Source organism: Alexandromys fortis, unplaced genomic scaffold (assembly GCF_014885135.2).
Source record: "Alexandromys fortis isolate MF-2015 unplaced genomic scaffold, M_Fortis_MF-2015_v1.1 scaffold_66, whole genome shotgun sequence".
Lineage (NCBI taxonomy): Eukaryota > Metazoa > Chordata > Mammalia > Rodentia > Cricetidae > Alexandromys > Alexandromys fortis.
This window is the reverse complement of record NW_026067950.1, coordinates 614,237-636,982: the sequence shown is the minus strand read 5'-3', so window position 1 is coordinate 636,982 and position 22,746 is coordinate 614,237. Positions and strand designations below refer to the sequence as shown.

Below are 22,746 nucleotides of genomic sequence, written 5' to 3'. Positions count from 1 at the left end.
ATCTGGGCAAATTCCAAACTCTACATCTTCATGTCTGATATCACACTCTCTTCAGAATTCCCACTCCTTTCTTGTTTTTGTTTCTTGGGCTGGTTACACTCCCTGTTGGTAGCTTTTTTGGGAAGGTACCCCATCTTCATCCATCTCTGTCATCTCCAATATCTGGGGACCTCCAAGGTAACCCAGGCTTCACTCTCACCACTTCATGCAATGGCTTCTCGAGATCTCAATTCAGGTACACATGACATATGACTGAACTTAGCAGCTTTATTTAGTGAGTGAGGGAGATTATATAACCCCTTTCTTCTATTGCTAAAACCAGAGGCGTATAATTGAATCTGCTAAATTTTGCTGTTTATTGGGGCCTGGGACAAGCCCCCTCATTAAATTACATATTCACCAGCTTTCTGTTCTTTGTGGTTTCCTTCACTGCCTAAGATTGGTTGTCCTGGAGCTTGCTCTTAAGACCCAGCTGGCCTCAAACTCAGAGAACTAGCAGCCTCTGCTTTCCAAGTCCTGGGATTAAAGGTATGCACCACAACACCAGGCTCTCAGCTTTCTTTAAATCCTTAGCTGGGTGAGACCTTACCCTGCAGTTCCACTTTCTTTATTTCATTTCTTAATTTTATCTCATTGAAGACAGGATTTAGCTTCATTCCTTTTCCTGTTGCTCCTTTTCTCCTCAAATTGTACATTTTATGTTTTTTTCTTTTCTCAGCTTGTTCCTTTTCATTATAAATCCCCTTAGAGTTGACACTGATAACCACATAACAGAGTCTACACTATGTTGTTTTGAGATTTTTCTCTGCCAACATATCCAAAATTCTCCACTTAAACTCAGGTAGTCTCTTTGGAAAAGGGCAAAAGAATCCACATTCTTTTTTTAAATATCACAAGAATGATCTCTAGGCAACATGCTAAATTTTTTCTCCTTTGAAATATCTCGAGCCAGCCCCCCACAATTCAAATAACTCTTAACACCACTGTCTTTCATGCTCCTATTGGTGTTTCCCAATAAGCAGAGCTTAAAGTATTCCACTGTTTTCCTAACCCAAACTCCCAAAGCTAAAATTCCTCCAATATGATCAGGCCTATCACAATAATACCCTAGTCCCTGGTACCAAATTCTGTCTTAGTTAGGGTTTATATTGCTGTGGAAAGACACCATGATCATGGCAACTCTTATAAGAAAAACATTTAATTGAAGTGACAGCTTACAGTTTCAGAGGTTCAGTCCATCATCATCATGGTAGGTAGCATGGTGGTGTGAAGACAGAGATGGTTCTGGAGTAGCTGAGAGTGCTACATCTTACAGGCAATAGGAAGTTAACTGATAGTCATAATGAGGGAAACTTGAACAAAAGAGACCTCAAAGTCTAACCCCACAGTGACATACTTCTTCCAATAAGGCCACAACTCCTAACATTACCACTTCATTTGGGGGCCATTTTCTTTTTTCTTTTTAAGTTATAAAGCTAATTGGCCCATTAGCTCTAGCCTCTCACTGGCTAACTCTCACATCTTGATTAACCCATTTTTTCTGATCTATGTTAGCCATGTGGCTCAGTACCTTTTTCAGTGGTTGCAGATCACATCCTGCTACTTCGGTGGTCTGGGCAGGAGTTGGAGGAATCAGCTTCCTCCTTCCCGGAATTCTACTGTTCTCATTACATCATTTCTATTTCCTGTCTGGTTTTCTGGGGGCCATTTTCTTTCAGACCACCACAGTGTATATAGTTTGAGGATATGTGAGACCTTCATACCCCCACAGTGACACACTTTCTTCAACAAGGTCATACCTACTCGAACAACCCTCCCTTCTAAATAGTACCACTCCCCATGAACTTATGAGAATTAGTTATTCAAACTACCATACCTTCTAAGGACCTTACCAGAAGTCCAGGGAGAGGGGAGTTTCAGATTGCCCTTCTAAAATCCATCAGGAAGTGGTGATCTAGTGGCAGTGATTTGAAGAATTTTCACATAACTCTTTCTATATCACTGTAGGAGCAAAGCGTTAGCTCAGCCACAGGACTAGGTCTCAGAATTCTTCATCGGGATTGAAGTTCTGATTTCATATTTTACTGTGACTGGCTTCACCATGGCTGAAGCTGCAAAGAATGAAAACAATCTTGCACATGTTTTCCCTACTGAATTGGCTGGGTCTTGTTTTGTTTTTCTCTGACATTTTTTGTTTTGTGTGTTTGTTTTCCCTTGACTCCTTAGAACTTACTTGAAGGTCAATGGGCTTGTTCTTAAGTATGATGGATTATTCATTTAAATACTGATTTTCAGAGTTATGGGAATTGAAGTTTTAGAGAAGAAAAACCCAAACTGCTCATTCCATAGAGTCAGGCTTGGAGATTATTTTTCTGGTTAGGACTTGATGTGGCCATGGGTTATCTAAAACCTCCTTTAGACCTCAGAAATGTGAACCTGACTCTGGGTCCACATGATTTAGGGGTCATACTGTGACTCACAGAAGTGTATTATCATGATGGGAATGAATGACATGTCTGGGAGACATAAGAACGTTGGAGGTGCATCTCTGTCCTGTGTGGAATGAACAAAAGCATGAAGTCCTAATATTTGTTTTTACAAATGTGACAAGCGATCATGCTGGAATAGAACTTACATTTTCCAGGGCCACTTTGAGGAATAAACTCCTTAGATTTTTATTTTCACTGATGATCCTTGGGGTTATTATGGCATGGAGTATTTATTCCCATCCTGTATAAGTGTCCTTTATTTTTCTCTATCCTTTAATATCTTTAAAAAAAACAATCTGTAATCTTTGTCTCACAAAACGATTAAATGTATACTATCTCTCTCTCTCTCTCTCTCTCTCTCTCTCTCTCTCTCTCTCTCTCACACACACACACACACACACACACACACACCTTCAAATTAGAATGTAAGGTTTCCATGCCATGTAAAAGAATCATGAAGTAGTCATTTTATTCTTTAATCAGCCAATCACTAATGCCATAGTTATTCATCTTCTAAGCAAATTCTACATCTTTTGCTGTTGATATGAACTGCCTTTTTATTGTGATTAACCATCAGAAGTGGCTCAAATGGAACTGGGAGAAGTGGCGATGCATGCAGTTCACCTAACATATTAATATCATTAAAGAATCAATACAATGCTAAGATTATTTATCAATTGAAAGAAACTTGTCTACTTCAAAAAGTTGGATTAACAGTGAATGAAAAAACAAAACGAAAGGAAGGGGCATGATTATCCCTGGGGCTCAGTACCAGAAAAATGGAAAAATAAATAAAAAGGAAAAGAACATGACTGCTACTAGGTATGGTGGAGAAGAAGGTTTATTATAGATAAATGTGCATAGACAGAGTCAGGGACATCTGGAAGAGTGCTTAGACATGTCCCTGAGCCATGAGAGGAAGTCACAGATGGGATGGGAGGGAAAAGGGAATCCAGTGGCAGTAGCCAGGATGCTCAAAGAGAGTAAATGAAGGGGACCAGGTAGCAAAAGTGGTTGGATTATATAAGGAAGGGCAGCCCAGTCCCTGTGCTGGAGAAAGGGATAGGCTATGCCAGTAAAGAGGATCTTGTAGTAGGTAGGGACTAAGGGAGGTCTGGAAGCCAGGTCCACTTTGGTATGCTAAATAGGCACATCAGCCATTTGTCTCAGGCTTGAAACCTAACAAACAGTTTTATAAATAGGCTGGATGTAGGGCAGGCACAATCTCTTATGCTTATATATGATACCAAGTTAACTAACTTAACTGTGTAGCTAAACAGCACGCAAAGAGATACGTGTGAATAAAATGAACTATTTTAGGGTCCTTCTGAGGATTATTTTGGACAAATTCAGTAGAAATAAAAACATATACTTAGACTGGATTCCATGAAGGGAAGTTCTAATCTTCAGCCAGTCATAGGTTCATGGTCTGATGTACACAGTCCAATGGTCATGAATTCTGATCCATGAATTCTGAATGACCACCTGGATGCTCTCCTATCACATCAAAAGTTCATTGACATGAGATCGATACTTCTACCTTATAAAGTCTATAATTTTAGACATTAAGACACAGTGCTATTATCTTGAATATGTGGGGAATGTACTTCCAATGACCCATCAAAACTGCTCAACTTCTAAGGTTCAGTTAAAGGTCAAAGAAGATCCAGAAATGTCATATCTTATTCCCAGAATTTATGAACTATACTCTGTCACACAAGGTGACAAGCATTGGTGGAAGACTGCCTTAATAACTTTTATCATAAGGCCTGGAATTGATGGTATCAGAGACAAGTTCATTACAGTATTTTTCTGATGACCTATTCTGATGTACCAACTATGTTAAGTGACATTGTCTTCTTAGTTTTTTATTTCCTAAAGAAAATAGACTCCATTTCTAAAATTTTGATATTGAATAAAGTGATTATTTTTTACAACCCCCCTATCATTTTTTTTGGACATGGTAGTTCTGATTTTCAGAAATTAATACAAATCGAGAAGTATATCGTGAGAGCCGAGATTGGACGACCAGTTCCTCCAGCGGTGCTTTGCCTTTATTTTTTTTTTATTGAAAAAAAAATTTCTGCCTCCTCCCAGCCTCCCATTTCCCCCTCTCCCCCTCCCCCCACTCCTCTCCCCCTCCCTCTCCAGTCTGAAGAGCAGTCAGGGTTCCCTGCCCTGTAGAAAGTCCAAAGTCCTGCCCCCTCCATCCTGGTCTAGGAAGGTGAACATCCAAACTGGCTAGGCTCCCACAAAGCCAGAACATGAAGTAGGATCAAAACCCAGTGCCATTGTCCTTGGCTTCTCAGCAGCCCTCATTGTCCGCCATATTCGGAGAGTCCGGTTTTATCCCATGCTTTTTCAGTCACAGTCCAACTGGCCTTGGTGAGCTCCCAAAAGATCAGCCCCACTGTCTCCGTGGGTGGGTGCACCCCTTGTGGTCCTGACTTCTTTGCTCATGTTCTCCCTCCTTCTGCTCCTCATTGGGACATTGGGAGCTCAGTCGGGTGCTCCAGTGAGTGACGTAACCCAGACCCAAAAAGATGAACATGGGATGTACTCACTCATAATTGGTTTCTAACCATAAATAAAGGTCACTGAGTCTATAATCTGATATCCTAAAGAAGCTAAATAAGAAGGTGAACCCAAAGAAAAACATATAGCTATCCTCCTGGTTATGGAAGTAGACAAGATTGCCGGGCAAAAAAATGGGATCTTGGGGGTGGGGTGGGAGGGGTGTAAGGGGAGATGGGGAGAGAAGAGTGAGAAAGGGAGGTTGGAGGGAACTTGGGGAAACGGGATGACTGGGATAAAGGAAGGTTGGATAGGGTAGCAGGGAAGCACATATCTTAATTAAGGGAGCCATCTTAGGGTTGGCAAGAGACTTGGAACTAGAGGGGCTCCCAGGTGCCCAGGGTGATGTCCCCAGTTAGTTCCTGGGGCAGCTGAGGATAGGGAACCTGAAATGACCCTATCCTATAGCCATACTGATGAATATCTTACATATCACCATAGAACCTTCATCTGGCGATGGAGGGAGATAGAGACGGTGCTTTGCCTTTAAATGGCGTGTATGGTACTCTGCCACTTTAGACACATATGGGAGACTTTCCTGGACAATATGATGTATGAAAGGAGCATAAATAAATGATATTTTTAATTAAAAAATAACTTCTATTATATCAGCTTGAGTCCCAAATCTGTAAATTTTTGGACCAAGAATTTTATGTGATTTGAACTTAGGGCTGACTAATGAATAGACAACAAAATCATTAATATGCATTCTTAAACCAGACTTAATAAAGCCTGTGTTGATAGTCATTTAAATAGCATAACCTACAAGCACAATAATGATTGAAAACAGAGAGGACTGAGACAGTTCAGTACGAATATGACTCTTCTCTTTTTGATGAATGAGCCAAATTTCTTCATTAAGAAACAAAATGGACACTTTAATGTCTACATCATTTCGTGGTGATAGTTAATATATGTATAAGAGAAATATCAGGGTTGGAACTAGGTGGGTGAAAGATACCCACACACCTGCTTGGGGTCACTTGTCCTGGGTGGGTAGAAGAAACCATGGGCCTGCCCAATATTTTGTGGTGCCAACTGGTTAGGTGCCACAATGGTGAGCAAATGTATGGTGGGGTATAGGCGGAATGGCTCATCCTATGGAGAGAGGTAGATCTGAGGAGTTGAAGGGAGACAGAGCTGATGTAGGTGACTTGCCTGCCACCTGGGGCCATGATGACGTCTTGGCCTGGGCTGCTGCCAAGGACCATGTCTGGATTGATGTCCATGACTTCTGTTCTCACCAAAGGTTGTAAGGATAGGGCTGCACAGAGTTGGCCCTCTCACGGGCTGCAGCATTCTTGAAATCAGAACCTGAGCCTTGCCTGGGCAGCACAGCAGAGCTGATCCATTTGGAAAGAGGTGTGGCAGGGACCAGCTATTCCAGAGAGCAAGAGAGTGGGGGAGCTGGTCCTGCCCCACATCTGCCATGTGGGGGCATGAGCGGGGGGAGAGATGCACACCCCTGTTCTTCACCACAGGTGGCAGGTAGGAGAGCTGGCTCTGAGGTCATGAAAGCCAGAGAGCAACACTATAGAGAGAGAGAGCCCTACACCTCTCCAGGGCAGCACAGCAGAGTTGACCCTGTTGATGGGGCTGCAGATGAGCTGGCCGAGGGTGCACGAATGACTCTCTCCCCCACCTCATTTCTTGCTTCTTGTCACCTGCTGCAGGTAGGAAAGCTGGCCCCAGGGTTAAAATAGCAGGAAAGCTGTTCCTTCTCAACTGCTGCAGCACCCAGGAGAGCAGATCCTGCATCTTGCCTGGGCAGCACAGTAGGGATGACCCTGTTGGCTGGGGTGGTGGTGGTGGAGGTGATGATGAACCTGTCCTAAGACTATCAATGTAAGAGAGCATCAATGTAGTGGCATGGGTGAGGGAAAGACATCCTACCTCATCCCCTCACCATATGTGGCAGGAGGGAGAGCTGGCCTCAGGGATATGAGGGCAGAGAGTTGGTCCTGTCTCTCACCAGTTGCTGCACTCAGGAGAGTGGGCACTGCATCTGCATCTTTCCTGGGTAACACAGTAGAACTGGCCCTGGTGATGTGGGTGCAGGTGAGCCACCTGAGAGACTGAGAGCAGGAACTGGTCCTACCTGTTGCTGCAGGCTGCATCAGGTGAGCTAGGTGGGTCAGTGCTGGAGAGCTTGCACTGTGGTGAGGATGAGGGAAAATTAGTGGGATGACAAACCCAGCTACCAGCCAAGCTCTGAACCAGGGCTGTGAGTTGGCCCAACCCAACATCCATTCCATCTATGACCTGATAGAGCATGTGAAGAAGATGGTCCTGCAGATCCAAAGCTACGGAATCTCTAGGCCACACGGCAATGGTAGGATATCCAAGAGGAGTCCCAGTGAGAGCCTAGTGCAAATAGCAGAAGCAACACTGCTCTTAAGAGTTCTTGTTATGATAGACCCTTCCTTGGTTAAAAAAAAAAAAAAAAAAGTCTGAGTCTCACTAACTGTTGTTGCTCTCTCAGGCCATGGTACCTGTGACTGCGGCAAATGCAAGTGTGATGTGGGCTGGTCTGGAGAAGCTTGCCAGTACCCAACCAAGTGTAACCTGACAAAAAAAACCAGCAACCAGATGTGCAGGAACTCTCAAGATGTCATCTGCTCCAATGCAGGTAAGAGCTGCATCCCTGTACAATTCTTCATTAAAATAATCAAACTTTGGACCAAGGCCTGGTCCTGCCTCAAAGTGATGTACCACAATTTGTTGACTCCCAATGGGAAGGCTTATCCTCTCTGAGCAGTGGATGGGGTGGAGAAGGTAGGAGGATTGGGAGGAGGGAAGGGAGAAGGAACTGGGATTGGTATGTAAAATGAGAAAATATTGTTTTAAAAATAAAGAGATCTCAAAAAAATTAATAAAAATTTGGATTTCAATAGAATTTTATAGACGTGTAGAAATGATGAACAGACCACTTTTGAGTATGTATTTTAAAATGTAATTTAGATAAATTGTTAAGAAAAAGAATGTCATCTTGTTGAGAATTGCTGGCTTGATAGTCTCCAGCTGTTTCTGATGCATCATCCTTTAAGCAAGGTATTCACCAGAAATGAAGCTGTGTGAGATTTTGTATAAATGGAGAGCAGTGATGTTGAGTGCTGGATTAAAGTGTTGATTAAGACTTACATGACTGACTTACTTACTTTATATTAGAGATCAAAAGTGCTTTACGTTTATACCATAGCAGCAATGAAGCTGGAATTTTCAATTTGACAGAAGTTTCAGATACTGGGTATGAACCACCTTGAAGATACAATGATAGCAAAGTTTTTTGTTTGTTTGTTTTTTGGTTTGGGTGTTTTTTCAATTGTTTTTTGTTTTTTTGTTTTTTCAAAATATTTGTGTATTTCATAGGAGTTATTTAGAAATATTGCTTAAGAGTTACAAAAAATTGTTAAAATTAATTATTAAAACTACACAAAACAGAATAGTTTCAGTTTACAGTGCAGTGGTAGTTTAATATAGTTTAATACTCTAATTGTAATTAAGTTGCTTCAGTGTGCACACGTGGATCTCAGAGTCCCTCTTTCTCCACTGCATTAAACCTGAGCATTCAAATGAAAGTACGAGAATTTCTGTGCTCACATGCTGCCCTCGAGGTTCAGTTTCAATTGTTTTGATATGTAATGTGAACTTTTTTTTGAGAGAGAGAGAGAGATTCAGTGACTATGAATGCACGAAGCATCTTCATTTGCCTAGAGAGTTGCTTGGTGTCAGCTTGTTTGGTATCCTGTTTTCATGGCCTTTGCTTGTTTCTACACCAGCAATAGAGGGAGAAATTCAAACTGGTGAGAAAGTACTGCAGGTGAGAAAGCCACCCCACAGCATGCAAATGTGCATAACAGGCTAAGAAGTGCAGCTGCTTGTCTATTGTCCTTAGTTTAGTCGGTGTGTGTTTTGAGGCCATCTGGGTGGTCGAATCCAGAGGTACAAGATTTGTTCCACATGATAAAGGCAAGCCTTTGAGTATTTGCACAAATATCCCACCCCTGAAGCTTACATTATTGGGGGATCTCTTCTGTAATCAGAGCTTGGACTTTTCCACAGTCTGCTGTGACAAATTGCTTACTGTAGATTAAGCTCAGTCAGGGTGTTTTGCTAATGGAATCAGGACTGTATACAGAACAAGGGATGTTAGGATGTATTAGGCCAGAATGAGCAGGCTGAGCAGTTAGATCAGACTGTGTTAAAGACAGTCTCTTCAGTTCTCTGCTTACTGTAGTCTTTGCTTTGCTTTCAATAGAATTTCTTTAATTCATAATCATCCGCCAACACACACACGTATATGCATAAACACACACATAAATAAATGTTACTGAATCTGAAGATGTTTTAGGGAATATGACTTGACGTATCAATATTACATGAAAGAGAAAATATGCTGAATTGTCCTTTTTCCTCTTGAGACAAAGTCTTACTCCTTGGGTAGTCTGGAACTCGCTATACAGACCCTGTTAGTTTCAGCTTCCCTGGAATCAGCCTGCCTTTGCTTTGCAAGAGCTGGTATTATAGGTGTGCAGTAATGTTCCTGGGGCAGAATAGTCTTGATAGATGATAAAGCATATTTGATAAAGTAGAATGTATATTTTAAGATATTTGTAGCCTCTTTTGTAAAATTGATAAATACTTTAATTCAAATTGCCAGCTCTAATGCCACGTGGTCAATGTCTCAATGATGTCCTTCATAGCAACAACTATTTCTCACTAGATCTAATCTAGGGACAGGGTTATGGTGTAATCTTTTCTATTTTCCCTTACTCTCACTATTTCCATAGTACAAACAAAAAAAATACCTATACTACATCCCCCTTTTTTATTATTTTTCTTTAAGGGTGTGTGTGTTAATGTTGTTGCTGTTTTAAATTTTTTGAGGCAAGGTCTTTCTTATTGTGTAACCCAGGCCAGGTTAGTTCTTGCTATAGTCTTGATTAGACTCAAACTTAGTATGGTCTTCCTGCCACTGTCTCTACTACTGGAATCACAGGCATGTGCCACTATGCTCAATGTCTTAGGATATATATTGCTGTGAAAAGACACTGTGACCACGGCAACTTTTATAAAAGAAAACATTTAGTTGAGGTGACTTGTCCATTATCCTCATGGCAGGGCGTATGGCAGTGTGCAGGCAGACATGGTACTGGCTATATATTGATCAGAGAGTAACAGGAAATGTACTGTCTCACTGGGCATGGCTTGAACATATAAGAGATTTCTACCCCACCTCCATAGTGACACACTTCCTCCAACAAGACCACATCCACTCCAACAAGACCTTACCTCCTAATAGTGCCACTCCTTTCGGGAGCCATTTTGTATCTAATCAATTATTTATATTCTTAATGAAATGTTGCTCAGTTTGGAGTCTGTGATGCTTCCTCACAGCAGCAAAATATTTACTTATTTGACTAATTTTATACTACTTACATCTAAAATTGTTTTTAAAGAAGTGCTCATAAAGCCGGGCGGTGGTGGGGTACGCCTTTAATCCCAGCACTCGGGAGGCAGAGGCAGGTGGATCTCTGTGAGTTCGAGGCCAGCCTGGTCTATAAGAGCTAGTGCCAGGACAGGAACCAAAAAGCTACGGAGAAACCCTGTCTCGAAAAATCCAAAAAAAAAAAAAAAAAAAAAAAAAGAAATCCAAAAAAAAAAAAGTCCTCATAGATACAACTATACTAAATAAATAAATGTACAGGAACAAAAATGGACTTGATTCCAATTCAACTGCATCCACCCTCGCCCCACCCTAACTATGGCTCAGCTTAGGGGTCTAGTCAAAGCTATATTCATAAATTACTTGACTTCCTTTTAAACTCTTTATAGGGTGCCCTTTTCATCCATTTGAAATACAATTGAGCATATTCATTTGTTTGCTTTTACTTTTAGGGCTTTTTTGTTAGCCTTTCTTCCCTTCAATATTTATAATAGACTATAATATAGAGTATGAGGAGGAGTCCAAAGTCAACACGGTGCAGAAAGCATGTTCAGAAATTCATCACAGTCTTTAGTAAGAGAGAAATGCTATCATCTGGGAAGTATTAGCATTGTAAGGAGCTAGCTTTGCTGTTTTGGGCTTTCTCCTCCCTCCTACCCCTGTGCCATCCACTCTCTCTCAGTATTTTGTTAATGTTGTATTTTGTAGGGCAGGGTATGCAAAGTGCCTATGCAGATATATAGAGCCCAAAGCAATATGTTGGATATTTTATTGCCTTAACAGGGTCTTTCACTGACTGAGCTCCAGTACCAGTGTTTTTCTTTTATCCTTCACATACGAGGCAGCAAGATCACTATGCTATTTAGCAGTCTGCATTTGTCACTCAACTCATCATGACAGTTGTGTGTCTGAGAGTTTCTATTCTTTTCTCAACAGCTTAGTACTCAGTTTTTCTATGCATGCCATTTAATCAATTTGACTCCTATACTTAGGCATTTAGAACTTCTATTATTTGGAAATTATAAATAATAATTCATGGCATTATTTCACCTATCTACATTTTCTTCTTTGGGAGATCTTATTATCAGATTAAATATCAGGAGTGAGATTGCTAGGCCAATAGGAAAAGTTACATTCATATTTACATGTAATCCTTTCCCTCACACTTTGTCTTGATGTCTAAGTCTTTTGTTTTGCTTTGCCAATCTTGTTCTCACCCACTTCTCCTTTAATAATAATTCCCACCATAATTTAATAATAATTCATTATCAGCGACTGCAGATTTTATTGCTTCCCTGTGCTGGCTAGTTTTGACATGCTGGAATGGAGGGAACCTCGGCTGAGAAAATGATCTGGCTGTAAGACCAAGCAATGCAATCCCTGGGCTGGCAGTACTAGGTTTTTTTTTTTTTTTTTTTTTTTTTTTTTTTTTTTTGGACTGGGTTCTTTACAAAGCTAGGTGAGCAAATCATGAGAGATAAGCCAGTGAACAGCAGTCCTCTATACCTCTGCATCACCTCCTGGGTCCAGTTTCCTATGCTGACCTCCTTTGATGATGAACTGTAATGGTAAGTTGCATAAAACATTTCCTCTCAAACTTTTGGTCATTGTGTTTCATCACAGTGATAGAAACTCTAACTAAGACATCTCCATTAGTAGTTTTGTCTTTTCTTATAATTTGGTTCTCTGGCAGCAAATTGGATATAAAAGAGGGTAACCATTGTGGGGCATAAATTGAAAGGCACATTTAGAAGGAACTGAGAACAAAACCTTCAGAAGCTTTCTCTGTACCAATATGCAGAGCAAGGTGAAGCCTCAGTACCTTAGAACAGAATGAAGATTGGTGTTCAAGTCTGGTCACCATAGAGAGAACCAGCTTTGTTAGGCAGCAGAAAAAGCTAGAGCTAAAATAACCAAGTACAAAGCTACCAGTCCTAGAGTGTGATTGACTGGCAACCAAGAGTGAGATGTAGATGACACAGCAGGAACACAGGAGTCTGGCACTTCTGCTTGGGCTCCCATCTGCCATGTCTTGGAGGCTCAGATGTGAATTTTGCTGGATGGTGAGACAGGAAGTCTCTAAGCTGTTGGAGACTTCCCACTCTGGTGAGGAATGGTTCACATATGTGGATGGAAATGAGCCTGCCAGTAGAAGACGTCAGTGAGGAGTCATGAAACTTGGGAGGCAGTGGCAGATCCTGCCCATCTTTCTGGAGGGGAAATGACTTATATGAATACATCTCTCACCAAACTATTCTCTGCTGCTAAACCATGGAAGGCTTCTGGTATTCCGGGAAAGTCTAAAATCCCTAGCCAATGTTCTTCAACTTTGGCACATGTATTCATTATACCCTTTCATCCAAATTCATTAGTGTCTTAACTATTCTGTTATTTGCATCATAATTATCGATTCATTTTTCCTCATAACCACAAGTCTTCTTGGTGTTTTAATTCACCTATTGGAATTTTCTCTATTTATTGACAATAACTTAAGAATTTACTTCTTCCTAACACCTTTCTCTACTTGCAGAACCCATCATTTTTGTATAACACTTGCTTTGAATCTGTTATGAATATTTTTCTCTTGTATAGTTTCTGATTTCATATGTGTGTGTTGTATATTTATAAAATATGGAGGTTTACATTTATATCATCTGCAGTTTTCTTTCTGGTCCTTGATTTGCCTAATTTTCTTTATCTTATTACCTCCTATAGTACTTTGGCAATAGCATAATAGGTCACACTAAAGCTTAATGACTAAATAGGTGGGTGGAAGAGACAGGAAGAAGAGATGTGAGAGTAAAAGAGAAAGGTGATAATGAGAGAAAAAAATTAAATGAAGCAGTACTGAAATTATAGCATTATATTTCAAGTAATATTTATAAGTTAAAATAGGTTTCAGAAAAAAGTAGGACAAGATAATTAAGTTTAATCAGATTCACAGGAGTACCCTCAACGTACAAAACAACAAAGTCAGATTCTGCAAAATAACTGTTCATTTGTGGTTTTGTGAGAGGAGGCCCTCTTACAGATAGTAGGAAATTGCAGGTGATCTGTGTAGCAGAAGCATGTGGAAGGCATGAAAATAAGAATTGTGTCAAGGTCCTTAGACACAAGGTGATTCTGGAAAAGATATTTGGAGTATGATTAATGTACTATTGTTTTAGATAGAGAAGAAGAAAGATTCATGGTTTCCTGAAAGCCTCTTATGCACTAGGTACGGCAGAACCTTCAGAAGGGAAAGGATTTCTCACTCAGACTCACAGTTATCCTGTGAAGAAGAGATTATGTGAACGTGTGCATCTGGGGATGAGAAGTAGAAAGGATCTCAATCTAAACAATTCTTAACCAGATAGGATCAAAGCGTATCTGACTGTAACTGTACCTGAATGGAAAGCCCATGTTCTTCCCTGTTTCCATAGACAGAATAGTTACTATACCTACACTCAGGCCCAATATCATTCTTGATTTCTCTTAAAACCCCCTCCATGCTTTATACTCAACTGACCACTGAATGCTGTCTGTTCTGCTTCCCAACAATCTCTCAAATATGCCTGTATTTCCTCAACTCTCTGCCATTATTTATCCAATTTTATTTCCATCCTATAGTAACCTTTCACTTCTTCATTATTAATTTCTTAGCACCGATTTCCCCCAGTTTCAGCTCATGTTCCGTGCAACAAGAATTACCTAATCTACATGCTTGTCTTTCCTTGTAAAAACACAGATGTTAGAGACCTTTAGTATCAACTACACCGCTTTTAGAAGCTTCTGTCTAGTAATTTTGTTTGTTTGATGATACTTTTCAGGCATATTTATTTGTTCTTCAATCACTGAGTGTAGCATGAATTCTAATTGTTCTTAGTAATAAAAACCTAGAGTCAGATATTAGGGCATGAAAGCTGAGTGATCAGAGAAACAGAGACTTTTATTTTACCTCTATTGACTTCTCAGACTGAAGGGGAGATATTTTCTTTATGAATCCTCAGACTGCATTTGCTCCTCTCTCCCCTGGCCTTATATTCCTCTCTCTGCCCAACCATATCCCTTCCCGTCTCCACCTCTCTAGTGCTGGGATAAAAGGCAGGTGACTCTCCAGTACTGGGATTAAAGGTGGGAGCCACCACCACCTGGATCTGTTTCTCTTTTAGACTGGATCAATCTCTTGTAGCCCAGGGTGGTCTTGAACTCACAGAGATCCCTCTGCCTACGCCTCCTGGATGCTGGGATTAAAGGTGTGTGTCACCACTGCCTGGCCTATATCACTAACTAGTGGCTTAGCTCTGTACTCTGATATTCAGGCAGACTTTATTTGTTATACTACAAACAAAATATCATTACAACCAAGGCTTTGCTTTTATGTCTTATTTATTTATCTGTTTTTTTTATTTATGCCTCAGCACCTTCTCTTTGACCTCCAGCTCTCAGTTAACTTTCCTTGCTATGAGCTTTTGCAGCATTTCCACTTCTCTATTTATTTTAACACACTTATTTTCTATGGATGACTTGATTGCCTTTTGAATTTTCAGAGAGTAGGGACATCCTGGTAACTCATAAAGTGTTAACTTTCATACGTCAAAGCCATGAGGATCAATTCAAAATGGAAATCTATTTGTTAGAGCAAGACATCTGACTTGTTACTATTGAATAAAATGCTGCTTTCAGCAAAATGACTCTTGTGGGGTGTAGCTAAACACTCTGTTGGGGTGAGTATATGATTTGTGGGAGATCCAATGTTTTCAGGATCTCCAATATTCTCTGATGTGCTTTGAGATTCTGTTGAGGTCACAAGAATCTGTACCTAAGAAAATCCACTGTGGCCCTGTCATCCCCATTACAAGAATGTCAGCTAATGCTGACATATGGCACCATCACTGGACATACACTGTTTATTTGCATGTTTACTGATATTTATTATTTTATATTTATCTAAGTATTTATTATATGAATAGTTTGGTCCAAATGAGGCAAAATATTGAATAAACACTCGTGAATAAGATGAGCAAAATTCCCCTACTCAGAAACTCAAAAGTGTCTTAGTTCCCTTTGACACAGTTAGACATTTATTTACTACTTGTTTCAAAAGACAGAAATAAGGACCTCTGTGTTTTGAGGGGGTCACATTGATGCTCATTAAACTACCGGAGGTCAACAGTAATAACTCTGAAGTACAAATTGTAATTTTTGTGCCACAATAATTTCAAAAATGTAGCATCCCCTTCCACCTCACCATAACAAGAGAAATATTTAATTGGAACATTAAATTGTTTTTTCTCTACCTACTTGAAAGAAATATGGGAAAGCGTTATTCATTATAATTTCTAGTGTGTAAACATTCCTCTCACTGTCTCACTGCTTCAGGTACATGCCACTGTGGCAGGTGCAAGTGTGATAATCCAGATGGAAATGGACTTGTTTATGGCAAATTTTGTGAGTGTGACGATAGAGAATGCATAGATGACGAAACAGAAGAAATCTGTGGAGGTAGGTATGTTAAGCGTAGAAAGTCACAGTTCCTATTCTTCACCTGTTTCATTGTATGCTTTACTTTATATAAACTTTATAACTTCCCCTCCAATTCAGTTTGAAGTTGTGCCTAGAAACATATCAGGTAAGCAGAGTTAAATGAAGACCTTCAGAGTATGAGTATTCTAGAACTATTTTAATCCAAAACTAGATTGTCCCCAGAGGAGAACAACATTATTGGTGCAACAAACCAGCAGCATAACTCTGAAGCAGTCCTATCAGGATAGCATTTCTTTCGTTCACATTAGTTACCATCTTTTATTTTTTCCTTATCTCTTAACTGCATTCGTTTTATTCTTTTTCTAAATCATACGTCTTTAGATAGTTCTATGCCCTAATGGGGACACTGGAGTATGATGGTATGGTTAGCCTAATTTAGCTCCTTAGCATCTCCTAGATGTAGATAATACCATCCCTCCTCACAGTTTCTGTCTCACCATCATTCAATAATTTTTTCTCTTGCACTAATTTTTGCCCATTCATTATCATTAATGGCTATAATATATGCTTTATATGCAATATATTATGTCTTATGATACCTGAAAGATTCACTCTACAATTGTATCTACTCAAAGGGTGGGAACAGAGACATAGGCAACATGATCAACGTGTGCAGGGCTAAACCACCTGTATGATACCTTCCATACTGGTGTCTGTCTGACACTAGAACTGTGTTTCTGACTCTTCACCATTCACATTGCATGCCTGCCTTGGAGTTTACAGGTTCCTGAGAAGCGTACCTTCACATCACTTGTTCTTTAGTTTGCGTTCTGCTCATCTTGTGGCAAGCCCTTGCCCAGAGTGTCCATTTGCAGCCTTGGTTGGTACAATGAAATGGTAGGAGTGAACAGCGTGTGAGAGTCACTTTAACTAAGTGAACCTTTGTATACTCTTTCCAAAAGAAGTGTATCCTACTTAATCATGTCTGGCATATGCTAGCAAGGTCAGGGATACTAGAACTGAGAGATCACAGCTTCAGGAAGTCATCACAGCCATGTGTGGCTTGTAGATAGTCTTGTAGGGTTGCCCAAATGTTATTATTTTCAACTGAAATGACTTATGTCCCTGGCCACCTGCATGTACAATCAGGATAAACAAATGCAAAGAAAACTTTTCTGAGTCACCATCCTAGGCCAGATTCTAGAACATTTTTGAAAGGGTTTAGTTCAAGATGCAGTTAAATTTCCCACGGACATTAAGTAGTTACAATCTGAGTGTTTTATTACGGCTGATGATCAGTAAGGTATAAGAGAAAATGTTTTGGGACCAATGAGTTTTGATATACATCCCTGAGGGGAAGCTTATTTGTATATGCAAATTAAAAATGAACTTGAAACCATGTAATAGGATACGTTTAGCTTTCACCTTTGTTACTTGGTGTTTCCACTTGTTTGGAATTTCATCGTCTTTAACCACGGATGCCGGTATCCAGTAACACTCTGTGGGAGTGATGCTGCTCAGAATCCTAGAGCTTTCCATGTGTCATTCACATCTCAACAATCTGTTGAGAGAGGATTTTATAGTCTATCATTGACACTACACAGGAAAAAAAGTTTTCCTCTACCAGTTTNTATATAGTACAAAGTTTTGTTTTTTGCCAAGGAGATGCACTGTCCTGATTCTTCTGTTGTCCCAATGTCTTTTCTCATCCTTCGTTTGAATTATTTTCCATATCTGCTTTAAAATGTAGCTTTACATGAGTTTTATTTTCTAGTTAACCTCTTATTCCTTTTTTTTGAAAATGGATTCTTCTCTCATACAATACATCCTGAACACATTTACTTCCACTCTCCCAGCTCCCCTCCCCTCTCCTCTTTCCTAGATCTAACCCTTATCTTTCAGAATTAGCTCCTTACCTTAATGATTATTTTTAAACAAACTCTTCTTGAACATTGAATTTTATAAGTAATCTAAGAGCTTACATAAAGTATGGGTATTTATTATAATTCATTATTAAAAGGACACCATAACGTTACAATAAAAATTAAACCAGTAAGCAATTAAAAAGCAGCCAAGCAGGCACATTTTCATGGCCATCCCAGAGTAACAGCCCAGGAAGAAGGAAATGGAAGAATAAATATGTTAGTCAGAGTCTCACAAAATACAAGCTTCTATGATTAAGAAAGTACAGAATAGAAAATAAAGAGGACATTCATCCATGTTTGAGTGGGATAATTATAAAGATGGGGGCACACAACAAACAAATTTGAAGATATTTTGGAGCATTTTGGAAAGGGTCAGATAGATGTTCAGGATGAAAATGTGATGGCAGTTTGTTGCAGATAGTTTGGTGGGTTGTCCAAGTGAAAATGTGGAAAATTATAGCACGGTGGCTATTACAGTGTTGGATTTTTGCTTAGCTCTCATTTGTATTCTCTTGACACAAGAGTGGGAGTCTTATTGTCAGACCAATAATGCATTACATTTTATTGGTTTAACTTGGAACTTTCCACATGGTGGGACACAACAGTGTGTGTACTAGACTTTTTATTTGGGCCACCAACCAGCTCCCAAATCATGACGTGTAGACTTGTTAATACTCAGTCTACCTCAGGCTTGTTTCTGACTAGCTCTTTTAATTTAATCTGTTTGTGCTTATCTGTGTTTTGCCTTGGGGCTTTTTGCCTTTCTGTATTCTATGTGTCTTTCTTTGCTTCTTACTCTGTGGCTGGCTGGGTGGCTTGCCCTGCCCCACCCCCTCTGTCTCTCTCCTCCATCTCTCCTTCTTCCTGAACCTACATTTCTCCTCTCATTTATTCTTTCTGCCTGCCATCCCTGTCTGTCCTTTCTCTTGCCTAGCTACTGTCCATCCAGCTTTTTATTAGACTAATCATGTACCTTAGGCAGGCAAGTTGAAACAGATCTTTACACAATTAAATGCAGCATAAACAAAAGTAACACACCTTTACACAGATAAAGTAATATTTTGCATCATAAACAAATAAAACACATCTTTGTCTCGTTAAATAATATTCCACTTGTCAGCAGTTTGTGGGACATAATGGAATTAAAGGGTGAAATATTTCCTCTAGGTTGACAATGCTTCAGCCGTGAATAAAACATATCTAAGTAAATATGCACTGCTGCTTTCTTAATAGTTGATTGCAAATAAAACATTTTAATGACTGTTTCAAGAAACATTCACACAACAAGGCTTGCATACATTCCAGTGATGCATGTACTTCAAGTGGTACTAAACTTCCATAGTCAATCTTGTCATTTCTTTACAAATACTTACTTCATAACCACTTTCTGTGTAGCCCAAGGCAAATATATATTGGCTGCTTTTATTTGTATAATTATACAGATTCAAGCTCAACTGGAAGAAAAAAATACATAAGTTGGTTATTTTCAGCAAGGTTCTGGGAGCCCTTGTTATTTACAAAGGCAAAAAAAATGATTTTTGAAGAGATAGAAAGTTAATGGTACTTTGAAAAGTTGCTTTTTTCCTCACTGTATAAAATTCTTTTTGGGTAAAGGCCATGGGAAGTGTTACTGTGGAAACTGTTACTGCGAGGCTGGTTGGCATGGAGATAAATGCGAATTCCAGTGTGACATCACCCCCTGGGAAAGCAAACGAAGATGCACATCTCCAGATGGCAAAATCTGCAGCAACAGAGGTGTGTCACTCATTTACGTTACTACATAACCGGTGGTAAACAAAGCTCATCACTGATAAGACGTCTTCTCGATGCATTTCCTTCAGCGTGGGAGTGATATTATTCATAATCACTTGCTTTGCTAGAAATCCACATTGACACAAATAATCTTTTTGTTCTTGTTCTTCACTGAATAGATAAGGAAAACATAAATTTGCTGTCATTCTTTAAGCTTTTTTTTTTTTGAGCAAATAGTTAGTATGGGGACTGAAATTTCGCTGGCCTCTGTCCAAAACTGGTACAGCACAGCTAAAAGGCAATTCCTGGAGATGCTGTGCCAAATGTCTCCTGACTAACAGAGCCATCAACAGCCTGAGTATCTGATTATCCAGAGGGCAGTCAGAAAACCCTCCTGTCTTACTCATGGGTAATGGAAGGCTTGGCTGCAATGCAGTATTGGTATTGATGAATTTAACTTCTGCAATATTAAAACTGTATGGAACATAATACATAACAGAAACCATGCACCAAATAATTCCATGAGTTGTAGACTGACCTTAAACATAAATTGTAAATTATTCATATCAAATATAATTTATAGTTATTAAACATTGATATAGATCAATATTAAACTTTTTATTAATATTGTCTACCTGGTTATAAACAAGTGGCTTTTTTGTTTTCTTTAAAACCATTAAGATAGAAAGTTGTAAGCCCTCTTTTTAATATCTACAAAGGTACAAGTCATTTTAAAAGACAATGTTCATATTTTTGTAGGGGATCCTTGATACACTGTCTTAAATATTGATAAATAGAAAAGAGTTAAGAGTTTATAGAAGATGGAAATCAAAAATCCTGCGTTTTCCACAAAAAAGGCAATGGAAACCATCTGTTTATGTGAACTGCTTCCTAGTACAAATCACACTAACTCACACTGTTCATAAGCACCTTTGTTCTGCCTAAATCCTTTGTATTTGATTGGCTTCAGATTCAAAATTTGGAGTATATCAAGGCACATCCTCAAAGCCTTCAGATTATGTATATTTCATTGCCAGTGATAATCTGATATCCAAAATAATTTGAACTCACTATTATAGTACCACTCAGAACGCTTAGTAATAGTTGTTTGCACGGTCAGCCCTTGTCACATTTATCATGAATTCCCTATGATATTTCTTGTTCTCTGTCTTTGCCTTTCTTATATTAGGCATATTTAAACTTTATGATTTGATGCCTAAGAATTGGTTGTATGTTTGTGGGTGTAATTTTGCCTTCTACGTGCATATGTATGGATAAGTTGCTTCACTGTTGTAGCCTTTTGGGGATTTTTAGGTTGTTTTGGTTCCAATACAAATTTCAGGCTTGCATGTATTTAAATATATTTTTCATTTTAGTAATTATATTTCAGAAATTTTGAATAGGAATAAATTTATTCATATCCTATGGCTTTATTTTGTAATTTAAAGTTTTGTCAAACTGATTTTTATTTTTATTTAAAGAAACAATGAAGATATTTATTTCTTTTCATCCCACGTAATTTATCTGTTACTTACCTAAAGATTTACAATCTATGTAAATAAAATATTAGTGGCAAGAAATACTTTCCAACAGAAAAACTTTCCACCCGTACAGTTTCAACTCTCAGTTCTGTAAAGTCTTCCTTCGTAGGTGTCCTGGACTCTACTATCCTGATATATCACCATATTCAGTTTCTGTAGATTCTACCTCTTAGGCTGGCTAAAGTACGTCCCCTCCCAGGTATAACAATGTTGCCTACTCCTAGCTCTTCATTCACATACCACTTCTCAAACCCTTAAGCCATTTACATTTTACTTCACAAAATAGTGATACTAACTTTGAGTTTGCTAGTTCTTCTGTTACCTTTGCCTTCACTTTTTTTTTTTTTTTTGTCAAATTGTTTCCAAGTTTCTGGCAAACAAAAATAACAGATTGTTTTAATTTTAGCTTTGAAAGAAATTAACACAGTTAATGATTTATTGAATAATCTCACATAATTATAGAAAACTTGTATTTATTAAGAAATCTCTGCCATCAACTTAAGATGGCGTTTTCCCTTCTTAGAATATTTTTATCTAAATATATTTATTTTCAAAATATGAAAGAATCAACATTTTAAACAATAAACATGCAAGATGCTTTCTCTAATACTTATTGGCACTCCCATAAAATTCATTTTTTCCTATCTAGGAACATGTGTTTGTGGTGAATGTTCTTGTCACGACGTTGATCCAACTGGGGATTGGGGAGACATTCACGGGGACACGTGTGAGTGTGACGAAAGAGACTGCAGAGCTGTTTATGATCGATACTCTGATGATTTCTGTTCAGGTAAGGTACTCCTGAGTCCTGTTTTTATGAAAAGGTTCACTTTCTCATCCTGCAGAATCATTCTGATTCTCACATAATATAGAGACATTGTTGTTCCTTAGGCTTTCTATATTGTGCAGTGCTTCTCTCAGTGATGCACACATCCTTTAGAGATCTTAGACATTCTGAACAAGCTCAAGATGAAACCAACCTAACCGTCTTAAAATTAGCCTGATCCCTTGCTGAGGAGATCCATTAATTCCAAATATTTTCTCACCACAACTCTGAGACTAGAGAACTAGCAACCTGTTGGGTATCAGCAAGAGATAGCAAGAGAAACACATGCAAAAGGAGTTCTTGGGGTGATAGATTCATAAACTGATGGAATTTTCACTAAAATTATTGTATAATGAAATGTAGACTTGAATATTTGTTAATGGACCCAAACATTCTGTATTTTAAATATTTATGGAGCAGATACTATATGCCAGCTTGTGATTTTTGTCTTGGTTACTGAGTCCAGCAGTGAAGGACGCAAACATGACCTGGAAAGTCACAGAGTTCACAAAATGCAGACAAAAAGGAAGATATCTGGGCACAAGAAAGATGACTCAGTGGGTAGCAGCACTTACAATACAAACAAGAGACCCTAAGTTTAGGTCCCAGACATAGCTGTCTGCATGCCTGTAACTCCAGTGGGAGGCATAGGCAGGAGGATGGCCTTGCTCCTTACCAGCCGAGTTCCAGGTTCATTTGAGAGACCCTTTTTTTTTTTTTTTTTTTT

General features: G+C 39.1%; 1 protein-coding gene across 1 annotated transcript in view; it reads left to right on the top strand.

The window, feature by feature from the left end:
- Itgbl1 (integrin subunit beta like 1) overlaps nt 1–22,746 on the top strand; it is a 184,534-nt gene that overhangs the window by 77,046 nt on the left and 84,742 nt on the right. The window contains exons 3-6 of the mRNA XM_050150393.1: nt 7,546–7,692; nt 15,871–15,993; nt 19,515–19,655; nt 21,843–21,983. Coding sequence (XP_050006350.1) covers nt 7,546–7,692; nt 15,871–15,993; nt 19,515–19,655; nt 21,843–21,983 — 552 coding nt within the window. The remainder of the gene's footprint in view (nt 1–7,545; nt 7,693–15,870; nt 15,994–19,514; nt 19,656–21,842; nt 21,984–22,746) is intronic.